Source organism: Triturus cristatus, chromosome 1_2 (genome assembly GCF_964204655.1).
Source record: "Triturus cristatus chromosome 1_2, aTriCri1.1, whole genome shotgun sequence".
Lineage (NCBI taxonomy): Eukaryota > Metazoa > Chordata > Amphibia > Caudata > Salamandridae > Triturus > Triturus cristatus.
Window position 1 is genome coordinate 237,118,123 of NC_140580.1, and position 20,936 is coordinate 237,139,058.

Consider the following 20,936-nt stretch of genomic DNA (forward strand, 5'->3'; position numbering starts at 1 on the left):
TTATTCTTAGTAGATAGCAAGGCATGTGAAGCAGCAATTGTCATGAAGAAATGTGATAAGGAGGTGAGTTCTCATGGGAGAAGGAGACAAGACCAAAGACGGCTGAGATAATGATTTATGGCAACGAAAGGGAGGTGAAAGAAGCCAAAGTGTGCTGATAGTATGGAAAAATACCAAGTGGAGTTGTGGGATGTGTCTTGAACGTAACTAATGCTTATGATGTAACGTAGTGAGGGTTAGTTAGCACTTAGTCTTAGGACACCTTGAGGTACAGACCTCTTTTTGGTTAGTGTGGCTTCAAGCTACTTGACCCTAGTTGGAGTTTCTTCTACAGAAGACTCTGACAGCTGGCACCTTTCATTCTTTACTTAAATTCACGTTCTTAGTTGAGGATTGCTACCTTGGTAGTAGTGTAGGGACAGATAGTAGGTTCATGCTTATCTTTAATGACGTATTGATGCTATCTAATGCTCAATTTGGTTTCCTTATTACTAATGTAAGTATAATTAAATTTGGTATTTTATTTTTGTTATATAGAGTTAAATTGCTTCAGAATATTTGGCTTCATCCTATTTACACCGTATTTCTATACTATTATGCTTAGATTGGTTTATATTAATCTGTTTTTGAATCTGAAAGAAACTTATCAACTTGAGATTTAGTTGTCGAATCGAGTTCTTGTGTAACTAAATTGGTTACACTGTATTCAAATATTGGTCTGAAAGTCTCTTTCCATTTACTTCTCATGCAGCACAAAAAGGACTGTCCACCGACTGTTATTGTGTAAGTAGACCCAGGCAACATCATCCATAAAACTTCCCCAGTAGTAAATCTTCTTTAATCACACGGAACCCTCAGATTTCCAGATTTGTTGGTCCTCAAGCTTTTTAGTTCATCAGGATTGTGAAGGGTTGTCAGAAGCAATCATTATGTAAACAATATCTAGAGGGTTGTGAATACAATTAGGCTTCTCTCAACTTCCATATATGATTGTCACTGTTAGGTAACAACCACTAAGAGCAAAAGAAAATGCAGCATTTTGGTAGTGTGCAGTTGTTTGATTTACATAATTGCTAAAGCTAATTTGTGTAAAATGTCAGTAGTACATATTTTATTGAATGCCCTATACTATGCATTTTGCATGCCTTTGTGTAGGAAAGTGCCCCTTTTTGACATGGTCACCCCCACTTTGTTCCTGGTATTTAATGTAAAGTGCACTGGGTTCCTTCTAACCAGGTCCCCGATGGCAGTGCTCTTTCACTAAAACAAGGTAACTGTTCAATTGTACCCCAATTGGCAAGACCTTTAGCACCTCTGCAAGTCCCTAGTAAATGGTACCCCTGGTACCTAGGGCATGGGTATTAAAGAAAGTCCCTAAGGGCAGCAGCATGTGTAGTGCCATGGGTGCCACCACCAAACTCATGCAGACTGCCATTGCAGACTTCGTGAGATGGTACAAATAAGTGTGAAAACACAACATGACACACACCTTTTGTGCCATGCTCATATACACTGCATGCAATATATGTAAGTCACTCCTACAGCAGGCCTTATAGCCCCATATATTACATGGGAGGATATAGCCGCATGAGCAGATATGCCCCTGCACTATCTAGTTCAATTAATAGATATTACATGTGAACAGAGGAACCATCTTAAGTATGTGTACTGGGCACTGGTGGTTACGAGTTCCCCAGCTACATGATAGCTTTACTGAAACCTATGGTGTTTGGTATCAAACACCTTGTCTTCTAAATCCATACTTATGCCAGTAGTGGATCTATTAAGACATGCACCCAGAGGGCACCTTAGAAGTGTCCCATGAAAAAACATACCACTATCTAGTGTGCTGGCTGATTGGTATCATTCAGCCTGACACCACAGACATCTTTCTGGCCCCTGGAAGGTGAGAGCCCATGCTCTCTGAGGCCAGAAACATTGCCTGCTCTGAAGGAAGGTGTTCTGACCTCCTTCAGCAGGATGGCTAGTAATTTAACATATCAAGGCCAGGGGTTTCAAAGCCCCTGCTGCCTTTTATATGCAATGCCCGGTTCCCCCAAGACCTAGGATATGCCACCCCCTGCCCTGATGCCCATTTGGCACCAGGACAGATGAGAAATTAGCTATGCAAGCAGGCGTGTTGTACCACCAGGCTAGTTAGCCCACTAAGATGGGCTGCCTGATGTGGTCCATGAAAGAAGGGTTCCACCATCTTGATTTTGGTTAAATTAGGAACTCTGGGACAGGAAGTGGTCATATAGGGGATGTAGTGACACAAGGGTAAGTAGCCCATTGGCTACTAGCCTTCATTCCCCTCAACACCCCTATATTAAGTATTTAGCTGCCCCCCTGACACCAGGAACTCAGACTCAATTGACTCCAGAAGGTGAAGGACAAAGAAGAGCCGAAGAACCTGAGAACAGAGGACTAGCTGTGGACTTTTGTTTAAAAACTTGCCTGCCTGCTCATGTCCCGACAATCGCAAAGACCCAACTCACCCTGCAGCTGTGCATCCTCCAAAACCCTCGATGGGCTGCCAGCACTTCCTCCACCAACCAGCATATCCCTTAAAGTGGAGGAGCCACTTCCCTGAAGCCTGCAGGTACCAACTGCGACGTCCGGTACATCGATCTGCAGACCACTGGGTCTACCGAAACAGCAGCCACCCAGGAAGAGGACATCATGCTCCAGGTTGTCAGATCCATCTCCCCACCAAGTGTGGAGATGCCAGGAATGCCAGGAGCCACCCAACACCAATATGCAAGGTACCAAAGCCTGTTGCAAGCACAAAGGCTTGTTTGTGTTCAGTCCGAACACCACCAAAACTGACCTGCATGTCGAGGGACTTCACCAGAGGCCAGCTCCCTGCCTGAAGTCGTCTTGCTGTGTTTCTTCTCTCTCTTCTGCAGGTGCACTGCGAACCGTGGGAGCCTCAAACTCGATGACCCGCCGAACAAAACATCTATGCACCGAGCCCTTGAGCCCGAGTCCATTGAAACCAATGGTGTCTCTGTGGCACTGAGACTCCAAAGCATGGAGCCCCCTTTTGGGTTCTGACGGACTGGTCCCTCAGAACCCCCTTGCAGCCTCTTTCTTACAGGTCCTTTTTCCATTGACTACAGCATGTACCTCTCAAGGCTACCACCGTTGAAAGCACCCTGCACCCGGACACCCCAGGGCAGCTAAAACTGAACTCTTGGTGCTTCCTTAGATTTGGCCCCTACTCACCTTATGTCCAGAAGATCAGTCCTACAAGTCGTTTGCAAGTGACACTATGCAGTGAATGTTTCTCTCATAGGATAAAATGACCGCGTTCAAGGCTCATGCCTCAAATATCATAGCTGTCATTTTCTACTGTAATATGTAATACCCTCTAAAGTTCTTACCCAATTACGATGTTCTTGGTGCCAAAAATTATATTAAAATGTATGTTATTTTTGTAAATTGGTCTCGAGTTTCTTCTCGAGTGTGTCTCATTTATTGACACTGTGTGAATAACAAATGCTTACACTAACCTCTGACAAAACGAAACTGCTCATCCACACTATCACAAAAAAGCATTTGCGATAATTAATTTAGGCCCTGTAAGCCAATAAGGGTCATCTGGCCTTTCTACATAGTGTACCTCATTTTGGTAAACTATATAAAAAGCAAGCTTCCTATACCTTTCCTCCACTATCAGCTTTTTTTTGTTTGTAGAAACCAAGGCTCATAACACACACATACCTAGGAAGGTAAAAGCCTAGCTGAATGGTATATGCTGTAATGTTATCCATGACTACTGTAACAATGGCAAACTACCATTTTTATTCATGTCTGCTGCAACTGTATAACCTTGATCATACAACAAAAAACAGCACAATAAATAAATAAACAACCATTCCTAAACCAATATCTGGAAATGGACCCATTTGTTTTGTCACAGGGTTAGTAACTACTGCATATTCTTTTTATCTGCAACAAATGTGTCATTTTCTAAAATACTCAGATCAGTTTGACAACATGTATTCAAAATATTTTCCATCTACTGCCTAGTAACACAAAAATATTCCCTGGTATATTGGAAATACCATCTCGAAGAAGTCTTCCTACATTATACACCTCAGTAAATATATCATTCTCAACGTCCTGTTCGTGCCGAACATATTTAGAATTACCTTCTATGTAAATCTCAGCAGATGTTGAATCTGTACCGTGGATGTTTGATGCAAAGCAGGAATAACGTCCTGTATCTTCTTGAAAAGCCTCAGAAATAACCAAGGAGTGCACATTTCCATCTTGCATGATTTGAATATCCGGTGAGTTTTCAAGCTCTTTTCCCTCACAGTACCAGCTGCAAGACATATTTGTATAATTTCAGTAAAAACAACCTTACAAACGAAAAAATCTAGCAGTCATCATTATCATCCAATCATCTTTATTACGCTAAAAATAAAATAGCCATTAAAGTGCACACCAGCAACAATACACAAATAAGGACATATTAAAAGAAAGTTAAAAGGATAAAAATAAATTCAAAGGACAGTCTTAAAACACTTTGCACCAGTCAGTACTATCCTGAGTTAAATTAATAACAATAAATGCATCATACGAGGGAACATTAGTCAAAACAGGCCAGCCAGCAAGAGTACATTGTACCATATCAGTATCTGTTCATTGTTGTAAGCGAGCATTTTATAAAATGACACCCCTCCTCCCCAGCCTTCATATCAGACCGGCAGGCCACCCATTTGCTGTAGGAATAAAATGGCTTTTTATCATGTCAAAAGCTTGCGTCGTTCTAAATTCTAATTCGTTCTAATTCGTTCTAATTCTAATTCGTTCTAAATCTAAGGTGGAAACTGCTTGGGAGGCGGATTTGGGTTGTGATTGGACTATTTATTTTTGGAACAAAATATGGTGTAGATCTCGGCAGATATCTATATCTACTTCCACTACTCAGTCCCTGTTCTTTATTTACCACAGACTATATTATACACCTGCTTCCATAGCAAAAGTTAAACACTCGACTGATGTGACTTGTTGGTCTGGTCAATCGCCTCAGGTTGATCTGATGCACCTCCTTTTTTCCTGTCCTGCTGTTGCTTCCTTTTGGAAGAATGTGCGGATACACCTCTCTCATATTTTTAACTTACAGTCTCCTTTATCACACATTAATCTCTTTTGGGTAGTTTCTCAGATAAGTTGGACTTGGCTTTGCAAGAGGAAGGTTTAATTGACTTAATGCTAGCCCTAGCTTTTCAGCAGATCTCACTTTCTTGGCCTTCCTTTTCAGGCATATCTTCCTAGGCAACCTCTTTTCCATTGCCTTCTGTTTTCCCTACTTTTTATTTTTCTTTTGCTTTTTTCTGCTATCTCTTCTATTGAAGGGGGGGGGGGGTAGGTAGACCGGTAGCACTTGGCACCAAGTCATAGTGCCAGTTAAGGGGGGGAGGGATAGCCTGTCAGGTGTGAGCAGGGACAGTGGTCTGCTCATGGTGGCTTTGGGTGGAGGGTGGGGTCAAGGGGGTGGAAAAGAGAGCATGAGGGAAAAAAGAAATCATTTTTTTAAATCCAGAATCATCCATTCATTATTATTATACTCATATTTGGTTAGGCTTAGGATGGGGCTATTGACTGATGCCATAGTTTTCCAGAATACTTTTGTCTATGTTGCAAGGCTGTCCGGTTAATATCTTGCCATCTGCTAATGGATAAAAAGGACATTTTGAAAGTGGTTTCTTTCAATGTTAATGGCCTCAATAATAATAAGAAAATGTGGGCCATTGAGGCATGGATTAAGACAGAAAATCCAGCAACCATTTTAATACAAAAGACTCACATACCGGCGGGGAAACTATTAGACTTCCCAATGTTTAGGTCCTGGGCAGCATATAGGGGCTTTTCTTCCTCTTCGGCGTCTCATCGGGGTACGGCGATCTTCCATTGCAAAAAAATTCAGGCTGAGGTAGGTAATTCTATAAGTGATCAGAGCGGAAGGTGGTGCTGGGTCACCTGCAATCTTGGGAATAGACGTTTAACTTTTGCCAGCATATATGCCCCAGGAGAGGATAATCCTATGCCATACGAAGAGTTTTTTCAATCTTTAATTCAAATACCTGGCGAATTGATCATAGGGGGAGATTTTAATTTTTTAATGAACCCTAAAATTGACTCCTCAGCTATATCCAAAGAACAGCTAAAACCAAAAACTTTAAAAGCTTTACAAAACTATGGCAAGACCTTGGACATATCTGATCAATGGAGGGCAGCATTTCCAACTAAGATCGCCTATACTTGTTTTTCAGGTAGATTTCGCACTTCCTCACGCATTGATTTTTTCCTAATTTCTAGGAGATTGGTTTTTAGCAAGCAGAGAATCCTTCTGAACGGATTTTCGGATCATGCAATGGTCATTATGGAGTTAGAGTTGGGTAAATATATTACGACTCCTAAAAGATGGATGCTAAATAGGCAATATCTATTAGAAGAGAGCTGGGTGCTTTTTATGAAAACAGAGATAAAGGAGTTTCTTGAGCGAAATCATGGCTCAGCTCCAGCGCACGTGGTCTGGGACTCGCTCAAAGCTTATGTACGGGGACTAGCCATCGGAAAAGATGCAGATAATGCAAGGAAAGTTAAAGAAGAAAAGCAAATTTTAGAGCAGAAAGTGCAAAGGTCTTTTGATATCTTTCTCGGTAGCCCCTCTGCTTTTAACCAACGGCAACTTGATCAGGCAAAATGGGATCTTAGCGAAAATATTATGTTAAAAGTGAATCCTTTTATCAGCACCATAGGCAAAAGGTCTATGAAGAGAGTAATTATACCGGGAGGTTTCTCGCCTGGCTGGCCAGGGAGCATGCAGTAACCAATCAGATAAGCGCACTGAGATGTCCTTTAACCGGTACAGTTCTGATGACCCGGGAGTCATAGGTGATATAATGTCACAACATTATAGGAATATATATGGCCAACAATAGCCCATTGACAGGACATCTTTTGGAGAGTTTCTTCAGAGATATGAATTGCCCAAAAAGATGCTGCAGAAATTAGTATGGCGAGTCCTTTCACGAAAGAAGAACTGGGGGATGTTATTAAAAATCTCCCTAATGGCAAAGCCTGTGGCCCGGACGGCCTCCCGGCTGAATTTTTGAAAACCTTTTTGAGCACCATTTCTGAATATCTTTTGCTGATTGCTAACTCAATTTTAGAGGGTGGTTTAATACCATTTTCATTTAGAAAAGGGAATATAGTCAGCTTTTTGAAAAAAGGAAAGGATTGTGAAGACTCCAATTCTTATCGTCCCATCACGCTTTGAAATTCTGACTGTAAAATTATTACTAAACTGTTAGCTAATCAATTTAATGGAAGTGCCTCGCACCTGATCCATCCTGACCAAAATGGTTTTATCGCAGGAAGGCAGCTTGGAACTATTACGCACAATCTCGCTGAAGCAATTGATTATTTTGAGACTCGGAAGATACCAGCTGTGGTCCTCTTATTAGACACGGAGAAGGCATTTGACCTAGTTGTTTGGGAGACCTTATTTTTTATTCTGTCAAATTTCGGCATTCCTCCAAAAATTACGGGGCTGATTCAGAAATTGTACTTGAATGCAGAAGCCAACATTATTATCAATGCCTCGGAGGTTGGCCAAGTCAGTGTTAAACGGGGGACTAGCCAAGGCTGCCCACTGTCTCCGGTGTTATTCGCCTTTTTTATCGAACCATTGGCGATAGCCATTCGGAATAGTTTGGATATCTGTCCTCCTTTACCAACTATGGGAAAATTGAAATTATACGCCGACGATATCATGCTCATAATAAAGCCTGAGAAGGAGGTGCAAGCAAAAGCTTTTGAGATTTTTGAACAATTTGAGTCGCTTGGCGAATATAAAATCAATTTTAAAAACTGAAATAATACAGTGTAGCTGTGACCCTATGGATTTACATCTTGATATTCTTCCTTGTCTAAATACAAAACCGAAAAGATATCTGGGTGTTTATTTTACGGCTCGAATTTCCGAATTACATGATTTAAATTTTGCCCCACTTCCCTGTGTTTTAACGGCCTCCATCTTTGCTAAATTAGAGTCTATGTTTACATCTTTTCTCTGGGGCAAGAAGGTCCCCCGAATTGCACTTAGCACTTTATATGAGCAGCTGGAAAATGGTGGATTAGCTCTCCCTAACTTTAGAGTTTACTATTTTGCACAATATATGTCAAGGTTTAAGCCGGAACTACAAATGAGTTTAATTATCGATTATTTTATGAACTTAATTTATAAAGAGAATCAGATTCACTGCCCACTAAAAATAGTAAAATCTCCTAAACTAGTACGTTATAAGTGTATGCAGTGGTTTTTCTATAAACGTCAGACTTTTTATAGAAGATATTCAATCCCCACGATCAACTCCTTAACTCTGTTATCCAGCCTCATTTCACTATATGGAATTAGAGATTCGTCTGCAATTACACAACAAGCATTGGCATAGCCAATAGGTCTCGCCTTTGGGACCTTATAAGTGTTGAGCCATGCAACAGTTGATGTTGTTACACCAAGGATATTGTGCAACATAACTAAATACTTATAAGGTCCCAAAAGTGAGACCTATTGGCTATGCCAATGCTTGTTTCATGTTTACAGTGCGATATAGGGTATATAGGTCAAGGCAGAAGTGCATTGCTTGTGTCCAAACCAAGGGGTCATAGGTTCACATGAAGAACCTATCAACTTCTCTCCACTTTTTAACCCAATAAAGCACAGAGACCCCCGTCCAGTGGTAGTGTACTGCTGCTCTTCCCAGTGAGAGGAAGGTTATGCAACAGTATTGTCAGCATTGCCATTCTATTTTTTCTTTTCTTTTACCAGAAGTAGCAACCCCACTTTGCTTCCTAGGCGACCACCTTGCTCTCCCACATGGGTGGTCCACCCCTGCTCCTGCCCAGCTTCCCCCTCCAAATAAAACGTCCCTGTCCTGGGCGTGACTTTTACGTGGATGGTATATTTTGTTATATTGCGTCTGTACTGTGCTGCCTTTGTCTAAAGCAAATTTCTCATCAATTTATCTTTAACCACCTCTTTGACAATGCTCCTATTTGCTGTCATGTTGCCAAATTCACCACTTTAGCTCAAAGGGATTAAGAATAAATAAAGCTCCCCCTCCCCGTATAGAGGGAGAGATGTAGATATTACCATTTTTAAATATATTTTTCTCATTGCTAATCCGCGCTCCAAACATATTAGACTTGCGAAGCCCTTAACAGCATTTGACTTTACTGCTCGTGAAACGGTTCCTACTTTTCCAATGCCCGCATATTGAACTAGTGCAAAAGGTGTGCAGCTTAATCTATCCTCAGCTTTGCTGGAGCAGGAGTACAGTGTGTTGGGAGGAGGTCAATAAACTGCCTAGCTGCCTTACTCCTTGTGTAATAATGCTTCTACCATAGCTCACAGGTTACACACACAATACATTGGAGACACAATCTTTGAATACTATGAGTGCAGGGGTCTGATTTGACTTTTTTTTAAAGTTTGCAGCTGCCCGATATTAAAATAATTTTTTTAAAAAAAGATAAAATAGGGGAAACCTGTCAGTGGTTAGGGTTAGCACGGTGTAGCAGCTACAATACCCGGCTTTCCTTTCGGTACCCCTGGCACTGCCCTTGCCAATCTTTGTCTCTTGAGCTATGAAGACAGCAACAGAAGAGAAGATCGCTGATGCCTGTTTGCTTCTGGTAGTTTCCACTCCTGGTAGTCTATACTCCTGGCTCTCTCTCCCTTAGCCACTTACTGTTATGGAACTAAAGATGCAAAATTTGTCAACTCTGTGATGTCATGGGGAAGAGGGGTGGAACTGTCGTTCTTTACATCAATGAAAGAGGGCAGGGGTAGGTTGAAACAGAGTAGGGGAAACGCCCCTGGAGTGCACCCCATTGCACCTGTCTCAAGGCGCAAGAGGTTAGTTTGAGGCATGGAGGAGGAGGGTGGTTGTCCCCATAACCAGGTTAGCTCTTCCTGCAGTGGCTCAAACCCTCCCTCCCTCGCTCCCACCAGCGCCCTAGGGCAACACTCATTCATAATACCAATTTTCATTGATCGGTGCCCCCTGGCACCTTTGTGCCTTCAACCCTAACCCCCCCCAGGCCAGTGGTTATATGGGCCGAGCCAGTTAACACGGCCTAGCTCTGTCTCAAAGGTTTGGACGGTTCAGAGAAACAATCCTGTTGCATGGGAGGCCTCTACCACAGACACCACTGAGCTCTTTTTGATAGCAGCATACTTGTGGCGTAACGGCTAGAGCTGCCGACTTTGGAGCTGCTGAACCGGGTTCGAGTCCCGGCGTCGGCTCAGCAGCCTGTGATTCTTTGCATAACGGCTAGAGCTGGCGACTTTGGTGCTGGTGAACCGGGTTCGAGTCCCGGCGTCGGCTCAGCAGCCTGTGATTCTGTGCAAATAGCGTCATCTCCCCGTGCCTACCACAAATGAATGTGTCGTCGTGTAATGTAAATCCAATACCTTCAGGTCGAGTTCACGGTATATAAAAAAACTGCAAAAAAATTGAGTTGAACTGTATTCAAGAAGTGCATGTCCGGGTTGCCTTTTGACCTCTGACCTGAAGGCGTGTCAAACCATCAGAGCATCTGGTGCATCCTCAGGTCTGTTTTTGCACTCATGGCAGTAAACGTGAGCCACGTGACGGGTTGCCTGAGGAGTTCAGCCTCTCCCACACCCTGCCGAGGACCTGGGAACGCCTAGTGGCGTGTGATCTTAGACTGTAAAGCCTGAGTCTGGAAGAGCACCTCATAAACTAAGCATTTTCATGTTCTCGTCAGGCAAGTTGTATTATTTCTGTGCGTGCTATGTCATTTCTAACTTCTTACCCAGCTCCCTTCTGTGTGAAAATTCCAGTTCATCAGTTACAACTGGTTTTGAATAGATGATTTTTCAGCAGCATAATCGGGGTTTGACACTGAAATGTAGGTCCAGCAGATAAATCCAGCAAAATGCTACTAGTTGAATTAAACCAAGCGACACATTAGATGACCATAACCAAGTCGAAGGTGGAACTGGAATAGACAACGTTTCCTCATAATAGTCCTATGGGCTATGGCACATTGCAGTGGAAACCATACGGAACTGGCCAATTCGATCCAGTAAAACATCTCTCGGCAATTCTATAAGAGCTACTTAATTTTGTTTTGCGTATTTTGTACTGGTGAGTTGGCCTCGGATACCGCTGCTCCGCTTCCTGAGTAGAGACCTACTAATCTTACCCCAGATGCATTAATGTCCATTGTATGTGCCGGAGGGCTGGAGCTATACCATACCGGGTATTCCCATACCACAGACTGTGTATGCGTTCCATGTGAAGTGAACATATGAAAATGTGTGTTGTGGACATTATAAACAAGCATTGGCCGCGCGCGTGAAACTCTGCAATAAAAGTCTGGCCATTTCACTTGCGAGAGCGAGCAGCGCCAGAAGCGATAATTGCTACCATATGGCGCTTCGCGCTACCGCAAGTGAATCTCTACTCGTGCACGCGTTGCCATTAAAGGCAATGGAACGCGTGCACGTTTTTGGCTTAAAAGCCAATGCGACTGCTAAATGTATTTTTTTCCCTATGCAGCGCATGCGCGCTGCTAGGCGACACCTAAAAATGGGCCAAGGCTGGCTTTGGGAAAATCTCCGATTTTTTAAGGAATGATAGATGGCTGAATGTAGCTGAAATGCCTAATTTAATCCCAAATGATTTCCTTCTCCTTGGGTCATATAACATTTTTAGTACATTTTCGAGTAAACTCAATTTGGTTCAGATCATCGAACGGATATGTTTAGTATATGAATTACTAGAAGACACTAAAGTTAAGAAACCCGGGGAATGGTAAAAGCTTTTAGCCTCTATCAAGGGTATGGATCTTATGGAGAAAGCAATAACTAAATGGGGAAAACATGAGGAGATGGAAATCACAGCGAGTATGTGGTCAGTAGTTAATAATCTCAATTTTAGTATGTTAAGGGGCACGAATTGGCGTAGGATGTTATTTTTAGGCAAATAGCTACTTTATAGAACCCCACTTTTCTTATCTAAGGCTTATCCAAACCAATCTGGGCATTGCTTTCGTTGCCTTAACGATCCTTCAGCCAATTGGACACATATATCACAATGCCCCCTAATCCAGAGGTTCTGGAATGACATTTTTTGCTATTTTGAAGCTGAATGCTTAATTACAATAGATTTGAATATTCGGCTGATAGTGTTTGGCTTTGATCCAGATCTTCATCTTTCTGACAAGGTGATCACAATATTATATATTGCAATGGCAGTCGCTAGATCACTTTTGCTTCAGAAATGGCGACCGGATCCTATACCAACTTAAAATGAATGGGTCCGAAAAATCAAGCAGGTTAAAAAAAGCGAACGAGCCTATGCACTGCGAATTGGGGGGATTAAGAAGTTTGAGATGGTTTGGGCAGCCTATTTTGATTAAGATCTCAAAATTGAGCCTATATCTCAGGATGTATTTTTAACATGCTCGAATCCTATTTTAGTAATATTAGCACTTTAATCTACTAAACGACACTTCAGATTTTATTGCTACATAGCTGTATTGATTGATATAGGATGAAATATTATTCTGGGCATACTTACTGATTTCTCAGCATATGTTTAAGGTACCTAAGGTTCAATCAATTGTTTAGTTTGTGTTAATATTGGCAGTGGATGCTGTTCCAAAATATTACGTGTTTCACTTGTCGAATGCTGGCTTAAATGCATATATTGTCTCTCATTTACTGATTTTAGGATTTACTGTTTTCAGTCCTACTGGTTCTATTGAATGATTTTGTATTATTCGACACGTTTAATGAATTATATGGATATATGAATGGACAAAAAGTTTCTTTTTATATGGATTTCAATTAAAAAAAAAATAGTAGCTGTCTTAGTTCTTTGATGTACTGTTGCTTAACATTTCTTTTAGCCTGATAGCCAAACATGCTGACCTGTGAAACAGTGTTTCTTGATTTGTGCCTGTAACAAGATTTAGTAGACACAAAACTCAGTTTTTTGTTTATTGGATATTTCCAATCAAGAGCCAGTCATCAGTATGGTAATTGTTCTTATTCTCAGTGCTTGATTAATTAATTATGAAGTCTTCATCACTCAGCAATATGTAGTTTGAGTTTAGGTCATCATTCCAGCATATAGTTATATTGTAGGTGATTGGCAAATTGTCACTATTTTCTTTCTCCATAGATATTGCTGGTAGTTGAGGAGGTATATGATTTCCTATGGATTGAGGTAACTTTCCTATCTAGATACAATCTTGCAATTCCTGCATATGTGAAATCTAGAGTTATGTATTGTAATTATTGTGTTTGAATTTCCTGCAGTAAAAGTCAGTTTGGCCGGGATGTCTTTCTCCATTCTTTCATTCAGTGAGCTCAGGTGCAATTCAAATATTCGATTGGGTGTTAACGTGTCCATTGTCGTTGGCTTTCTCTTGTTGTCAGACGTCTGGGGAGGACAATTGTAATATGCTACATCTGGAAATGTATTTGACAGTACATCATTCACTGTATGAAATAACAAACATTGGTTGAAATTTCCTGTCAGAATTAAACATGATTTAGCATATTTTTCGATGACTTCTTTCAAGATTGTCAAGGATAGACTGATACAGTGCCTTTTATTCTTGATTAACAGAGGTGAAAAGTAAAAGTTTATAATGAGGAACTGATTTTTATTATTGTTTTGTGATAAAACTATTAAAAAGTAATTAGATTTGAAACTAAAGCCCGAGGCTTTCATGCGAAGTTTGTTTTTCACAGGGGTAATTAAGCCTCCACTTGGTTGACCTGATAAACTTTTGGTAGTCAACATTTCAAGGGGAAATAAAATTGCATTCCTATAACCAAATTTTGTGATGTTTGGTGAAGTACGAAACTAGATGATTATTACCAGTGGAGCTGTGTCTTCGATTTCTGCAATATTCCAAGAACAAATTAAAAACTCGCCGAGTTTAATTGTACTTATAATTTGTTAGGATTGATGTGATGACTCAGTAATCATTCTGTATGTATTTGTGTTCATGGCAGAAAGACACACCAGACTACTGTTTAAAATCTGCTAGCAGTGATCTTCAAGTTTTCCAACGCAGGTAGTTTTTCTGGTCCTTTAAAATGTGTATTCCGTTTTAGTGGTATCATAGGTTGAATATTTTGGTTATCCCTGTGTGACGCTGTGATTCCCATACCTCCAGTTCGGCCTGCCTCGTCCATATTTTCGTATGATTGAGATGGCTGTACACGTTCTTTGCATGATGTTGCTACCTGTTTGATTCACCTATAACAACCTGTACTCTTAAAAGTGCTAGCATTGATGTCCTTGAATTCGTTGAAGTGACTGAGACGTTTTAGGATGTTTTAACGGTGCACTTATCAGATTTTCTCTCTGATTTATAGTTTGTAAACAGGTCCCGTTTTGTTGGTTCAAAGTTGGCCCATTGAGGTGATGAAATAATTACCTTACAATTCTCCTTGTTTCTTAGTAATGAGGAAGTTATGACTGATCTAGTGAAATTATCTTCGGACAGTTTATTTCTTTCTGAATACACCGGTATAACTGAAGTTGTGTGGTCTGAATAACGAATCAAGTTTTTAAAGTTATGATGTGATACATCATGATTACGATTATTGTGATTCTATAATGTTCTCACTAAAAGTGCCAAATTTTCTGCTGTGCTTTTTACAGTATCAGTGGAATCATCTGTTGAATTATCCACACTGTTCGGTGTTATGTTAACCCTAGTCAAGAGTGTTTGGGTTCTTGAATTATTTGATACAATTTGACTATAAGTCAGAGCTTGTTCAGAAGTCAAAGTTTGAGTACCATAGCTTGTGGATGCATTTGTTTGATGTTCAATTACAGTGTTTATGTCCTCAGCAGTATCCATAATGACTACATAATCGCTATGCGCAATAAGGGCCTGATTACGAGTGTGGTGGTGTGGGAGCGGACCGCCAATCCGGTGGCCTGCTTCTGCACTGTCAAACTCACGGTCGGGTCAACCCCCCAGATCAGGAGTTTCCTCATGTCTGGTGGGCGTTTTTTGGCGTTCTCACGGCTGTCCCTCAGAAAATGGTCAGCACAATGGAAACACCAAAAACAGTTGCTGCGCGGCATGGACTGAATGCAGGGGGGCATATGTTGTGCACCCCGGCATGTATTTACTTGGCATGAGGCACCAGTGGGCCCTGTAGGACCCCTTTGTTTCCCCTCCGTTGCGGTTTTCATGGAGTTGGAACCACCATGGCAGAGAGTAAACTTGGAAAATGATTGGCGGGACTGCGGTGGTACGGCCAAACATATTGCAGCCTCAAGACTGGTGATTCCCTTGCGGCAGCAGCTGTCCCAGGACGGGGCGACTGTCCAACTCGTTATGGGGCGATTGGACTGCCAGTGCAGCGGTGGCTGCACCAACACCGTAGCGCCACCACGAGGACCGCCAGACCCATAATCAGGTGCTAACTGTTGTTTGATTATTTACAGCTTTGTTCAGAACACTATGGTCTGACTGTGTAAAATGACGTAAAATATATATTGCCCAGAAAAACTATTACTTGTTGTTTGTAATATCTGTGAAGTTTTGTTGTTCCCTGCAAACATTTTGTTCAGCTTCCGGAGTTCTGTCAATCAGTCAAAGTATGCTTTATTCGAAATTCATTCATAAAAGCAAGTACAAATATACAATAAAAACAATTCATACAACATTTAAAAAAAGAATTATATTCCAATCAATGATATCAGAATACGAGACATACTTCTTGAAAATTTCAAACTTAATTACTAATCCTATTTATGTAACATACTGTTCTATTCACAAAAGGAAATTTTGAAAAAAAATAGTAAGAATAGATTAATACAGGGGTAGTTTTAAAATGTATATAAGTTAAGATAAGATGCAGACGAAATGACATAGCAGAGAATAGTCAGATGACTAGCAATCTCTATCTAAACAAGAGAATAGTCAAATAACTAGCAGTCTCTTTCTAAACAAGAGAATAGTCAAGTGACTAGCAGTCTCTGTCTTATCGACCATGCCCACCCTAGGTACTTTGCAGTGGCTACTGAAATCCAAGTCAAAGTGCTGGTGCATATAATACGCAAAGCGACAATACTACTGGTGGTCCCCAGATTTTTACACATCGGGGACAGCCAGATGCGCCTTGGAGCAGCGTAAGCTTTGCACGAAAATAAAAAGTGGCCGATTGATTCTTTAGTAATACCACAAACAGGGCAGCTGTCACAGGATCCACCTTCCCACTTAGCTGACAGATATCTGAGGGAAGAGCGCCTGCTCTAAGTTGGAAAAGGAGCTTTCTTTCTCCTGGCTTGGTTATAATGTCCCAGTAGGGTTCTAAACAGGGATACATCTTGGCCTCTAAGAATTCTCCAGTCATAGATCCAGCACGGGAGGCAACCATTTCCCAGTAAATGTCTTTTAGAGTGCTTTTAGATGGAAAAATTGCTCTCTCAGGATCTTCCCAAAGTGAACACAAACCAAGCTCAGTCAAAGTTGTCTTAAGTGATTTTAACCACCCAATTGTGTGGAATACATCAGATCTTATAATGTCTAAAAAGCCCTCGGCATAGTGAGAGAGCACAGGAGTCGTCCATAACCTGCGCCAATATAAGATCGGACGGAGCTTAACCAAATCTGAAACTGCTCTTCTGCCCAAATCATATTTGAGGGGCAACAGGGGGGTGCTTTTAGGGACACCCGTTATAGCCCTGAAAAATTTATTTTCAGAGGAATGAAGCACAACCACTTTCTCAAAGCCCCAGAGCTCAGCACCATAAAGGGCAGAGCCTAGAGCTTTTGCTTCATAAACCTGAAGGGCAGGTTTTACAGGTTTGGTTAAGGATTTTCTATGCTCTGCACAAATAGCACCAGACAATTGCCTATGTCTAAGTGTGGCAATATCAATATGGTGCCGCCAACTCTTATCGCTAGAAATATGTGAAAGTATTCACTACTTCTAGCGGGCGGTCATTCAAAGTAATTTTAGATTTAAAATTACGATGGGGATTAAAAATCATAAGTTTTGTTTTGGCTGAATTAACTTCTAAGCCATACTCCCCACAAAATTGATCAAAAATAGACAAGGCACGCTGCAAGCCACTAGGGGTTTTAGATAAAATGAGCGTATCGTCTGCAAACATTAAAATAGGGATTTTGATCCCAGCTAAAAAGGGAGCATCAACTTGGGCAGAGAGCATGCGGGCAACAACATCATTGATGTACAAAGTGAAAAGAACGGGAGCCATTGAACATCCTTGTCGAACTCCTCTCTCAACTGGGAAGTCCACAGTTACCGAACCTAATCCCCCCCACTGAATTCTTGCAAAATTGGATTCGTGGAGTCTCATTATCAGTGATAATAAGTCACTAGGTAGTCCCTGTTTCTTAAGGACCAACCATAGCTTAGACCGGGGGACAAGGTCGAAGGCAGCCCGCAAGTCTACAAAAGCCGCATACAAGCTGCCCTCACCTAGTACGACGGTCCTCCATTGCAACAGGGTGAAACGAAAAACCTGGTCCACCGTACTTGTGGACCTTCGAAATCCTGCCTGGAAGGGTGAGAGGGCATTAGGCTCCACCGCCCAGTCCAAAAGCCTATTGACAATCACACGCCCCACAATCTTTTGAATAGTGTCAATGAGGCTTATCGGTCTATAATTGCCCGGCTGGGATCGGTCACCTTTCTTGAAGACAGGTATAATTACAGCACCCTGCCAGGAAGTTGGTACCGCTGCACCCAATGCAATAGCATTCATAAGAAGATGAATGTACTTACACCAGCGCTCTTTATCATTTATAAATACATCAGCTGGGACACCATCGAGACCAGGAGCACGTCCCGAAGCTACTGAGCTAAGGGCCATCATAATTTCATCAGCACCAAAGAGGTTGTCTTGGAACTGATTTACACTAATATCTGGCCCTGACACAACGTTATTTGGCTCAGCGTACTGGTTTTTAAAGAATTTTACCCATTCTTCTTCTGGGACGTTGTTACTTGGGGGACCGGGTAAACCTGAACTTCCCCATTTGACAATGTGCCAGAATAACCGAGAATCCTTCCTATCACTAGCTGCCTTTAACTCAGACCAGTGATGCTCATCCCAGGCTTTCTTTGCCTTGGATATAATAGTTTTGTAATCTTTTCTGGCAGATTTGATTACAGTAGATTGCCCACCCTTGATGGCATTACCTAAAGCCAGTCGTGCATCCCTACACTGGTCATCATACCATTTTGCAGGTTTTGGGGCTCTAGCTCCTTTGTTTTTAACAGGTTTAAGAAAATAAGCTTTGATTGTACAAAAAAGGGTGTTATGAATTCCTATTATCTTGTCCAAGCCAGTGCTAAGTGATTTAGAGTACTCTATGGCCAATATTGCTTTATCAACCTGGTCGCTAATATTAGCGATGGCCTGTTGGTTAGTCACTATATTTTCCCACCTTAATCTACGCATGTCGTTGGTGGAAACGGTCAGGGGAGGGACCATCTCAGTGTGGCCAATGGGCTGATTGATATGGGACCACCATTTATGAACTGCGCCCAAGGGGTTATGATCACTCTCTATCCGCCAGACAACTTCCATGTCACAGATCAAGGGCCATAGTTTAAGACTACATAAAACGTAGTCGATCCTGCTGTTATATCGCCCGTTGTCAAATGTACTGGTCCCATTTTTGTAACTACGGGTTCTTCCATTTAGGGCTCTTAGACCCTTTTCATAATAAAGGGCGTTCAGACTAATCACGTCATCAGTCCAACGCACAACCGGGGTGAGCTCCAATTTAGGAACTCCCCATTGCCGGTCCTCTTCGTCCCCAAAAAGATCATCATCATTAACTAAGGGTTCGAAAGTTCTGTTGAAGTCACCCGCTATAACAATGTTATTGTTTAAAGAATGGGTATCAAGGAGACAACCCAAGGCTGTTAAGACCTCAGTTCTCCCTCCCCTGTTACTCCTAACATAGACATTATAAATATCCAACATTCCTAATTTATCTAACTTTATCTTAATGAGTTGAATATCTCTATGGCTGGTATCAATAACTTTAATGACTAACTTTAAACTCTGGCGGACCCAAATAGTTAATCCCCCCATAGGTCTCCCCTTTAAGCCCTTTAATGCAGGAACAAAATAATTCAAGTATCCCTGCACAAAAGATGGTTCACATGACCAAGTTTCCTGGAATATGCATAGATCAAAATTGTTGACAAAACGTATCCAATCTTCAGATTCCAGTTTAGAAGTCAACCCTGCAATATTCCAGGAAAATAACTTCCCCGTTGTATCCTCAGTGTCAGCCAAAAGGCTAGCAGAAGGCAGAGAATCAGGGACAATAAAATGATTGATACAAGTGTCTACACTACCTTCAGGTACTTGGATTCTCAACTCATTAAGAGTTGAAAATATATCAGGAGATGGTTTGACGGGGGCTGGTGACGAACCCTTGGGATGATTAAGTCAGTCTACATCTTCAAGGTTTGCTAGTGCCTCATGTCAGTTTCTAAGCGGTATGAAAGGGTTGAGCTGGCTGCAAAGTAAGGCCCCTGAGTTAAAAGTGGGAACTGATTGAGGACGAGGATAAAAGTAAGTCAGTTCCCAGGTGGTAATGAGAGACTTCGCATGATTTGTGTGCCAGTTAAGAATGTGGCTCACAGCTCTAGGATCTCTAACGTTAACTATAACGATGTCCCCGTTTATATTCTTTGGAGTGTTACCCAGCCAGGATAGACGCCGAACATGTAAAATTTCCCCGTTTATATATGAGGGAAGAGGGCGATTCTGCCCAAGCCAGTGAATCACTATTTTTTAACTGGAAATGGCCCTCAGCTACACCATCCTTTAAAGTTGGAACACCCGCAAGAACAACTACCAAGGGGACAGCTTCTGGTGGCAATTCAATAGAAAAAGACCTGCGCATCTTTGTAATAGAGATTGGAGTATTAGCTTTGCTATCACATGTTATGCCTTTTTGTGTTGCATTATTCCCTCCCAATGTAACTCTTTCTTCATTTAAAATGGTGGGTTGCATTAACTTCGGGAGATTGGTTCTTCCTGCATTGTTGTGAGTTACATTATTAGTGTTTGAGTGATTTTGGGAAATGGACTTTGGTGGTACTACAATGGGGGGTAATGCGACAGAAGCTGAAACAATAGGGGGTGCTATGATTGGCTTAGCAAGATTCCTGATTAATTCCCTATTATTATCTATTAACAGCTCAACTTTATCAAGCCTTTTGTCAATGGATTTTAAACTCTCAACAATAGGTGACATAAGGGATTTCAATAGCTGTTCTATATGACCCAATAACTCTGTAGTAGTTGTATCTTTTACAGAACAAGATGCAAACGTAACTTGGGGCGATGGGTTGACAGCAGAAAATGTAGGACCTTTGTCAGTAGAAACCAGGTCGGAGTTACGAGTAGGTTTTTTTTAATTCTTTAGCAGCTCAGAATCTACCTTTCTCCTTTTTCTAGGAATTGGGCCTGAATTTTTGGCTTGCCTGAATAAATTAGCCTTTTGAGGTGAAGGCTCAGTACCTTGAGAAGGTGACCCGTTTAGTAACCCGTTTAGTGCAGCTGATTCAGGGGATAAATTAAGGGGTATAAGTGAAGCAATTGCAGACATATCCTTAGGTGACTCAATTATGGAGATTAAATTTCGAGATGGTATTGGGGAGTCAGCATTACTAGAAATACATAAAACTTCTTTGTGGGAGGATCCACTCCCAACTGGGGAAGTGTCTAAGTGAAGGGGGGCCACGGGGAGAGGCGTATTTTTAATAAGCTCAATGGAGCTACGACGCTTCGCCCTTAATTCTGCAAGAGTGGCGTCCTGTTCGTTTCCCAAGATGACTTTAAATAAAT

At 41.6% G+C, this 20,936-nt stretch overlaps 1 protein-coding gene across 5 annotated transcripts in view; it reads right to left on the reverse strand.

Moving 5' to 3' along the window:
* The window catches only part of MYPN (myopalladin), a 2,601,563-nt gene that overhangs the window by 2,232,259 nt on the left and 348,368 nt on the right, over positions 1-20,936 (reverse strand). For all 5 annotated transcript variants that reach the window (XM_085603535.1, XM_085603537.1, XM_085603533.1 and 2 more), the window contains one exon: positions 4,158-4,333. In XM_085603535.1, coding sequence (XP_085459661.1) covers positions 4,158-4,333 — 176 coding nt within the window. The remainder of the gene's footprint in view (positions 1-4,157; positions 4,334-20,936) is intronic.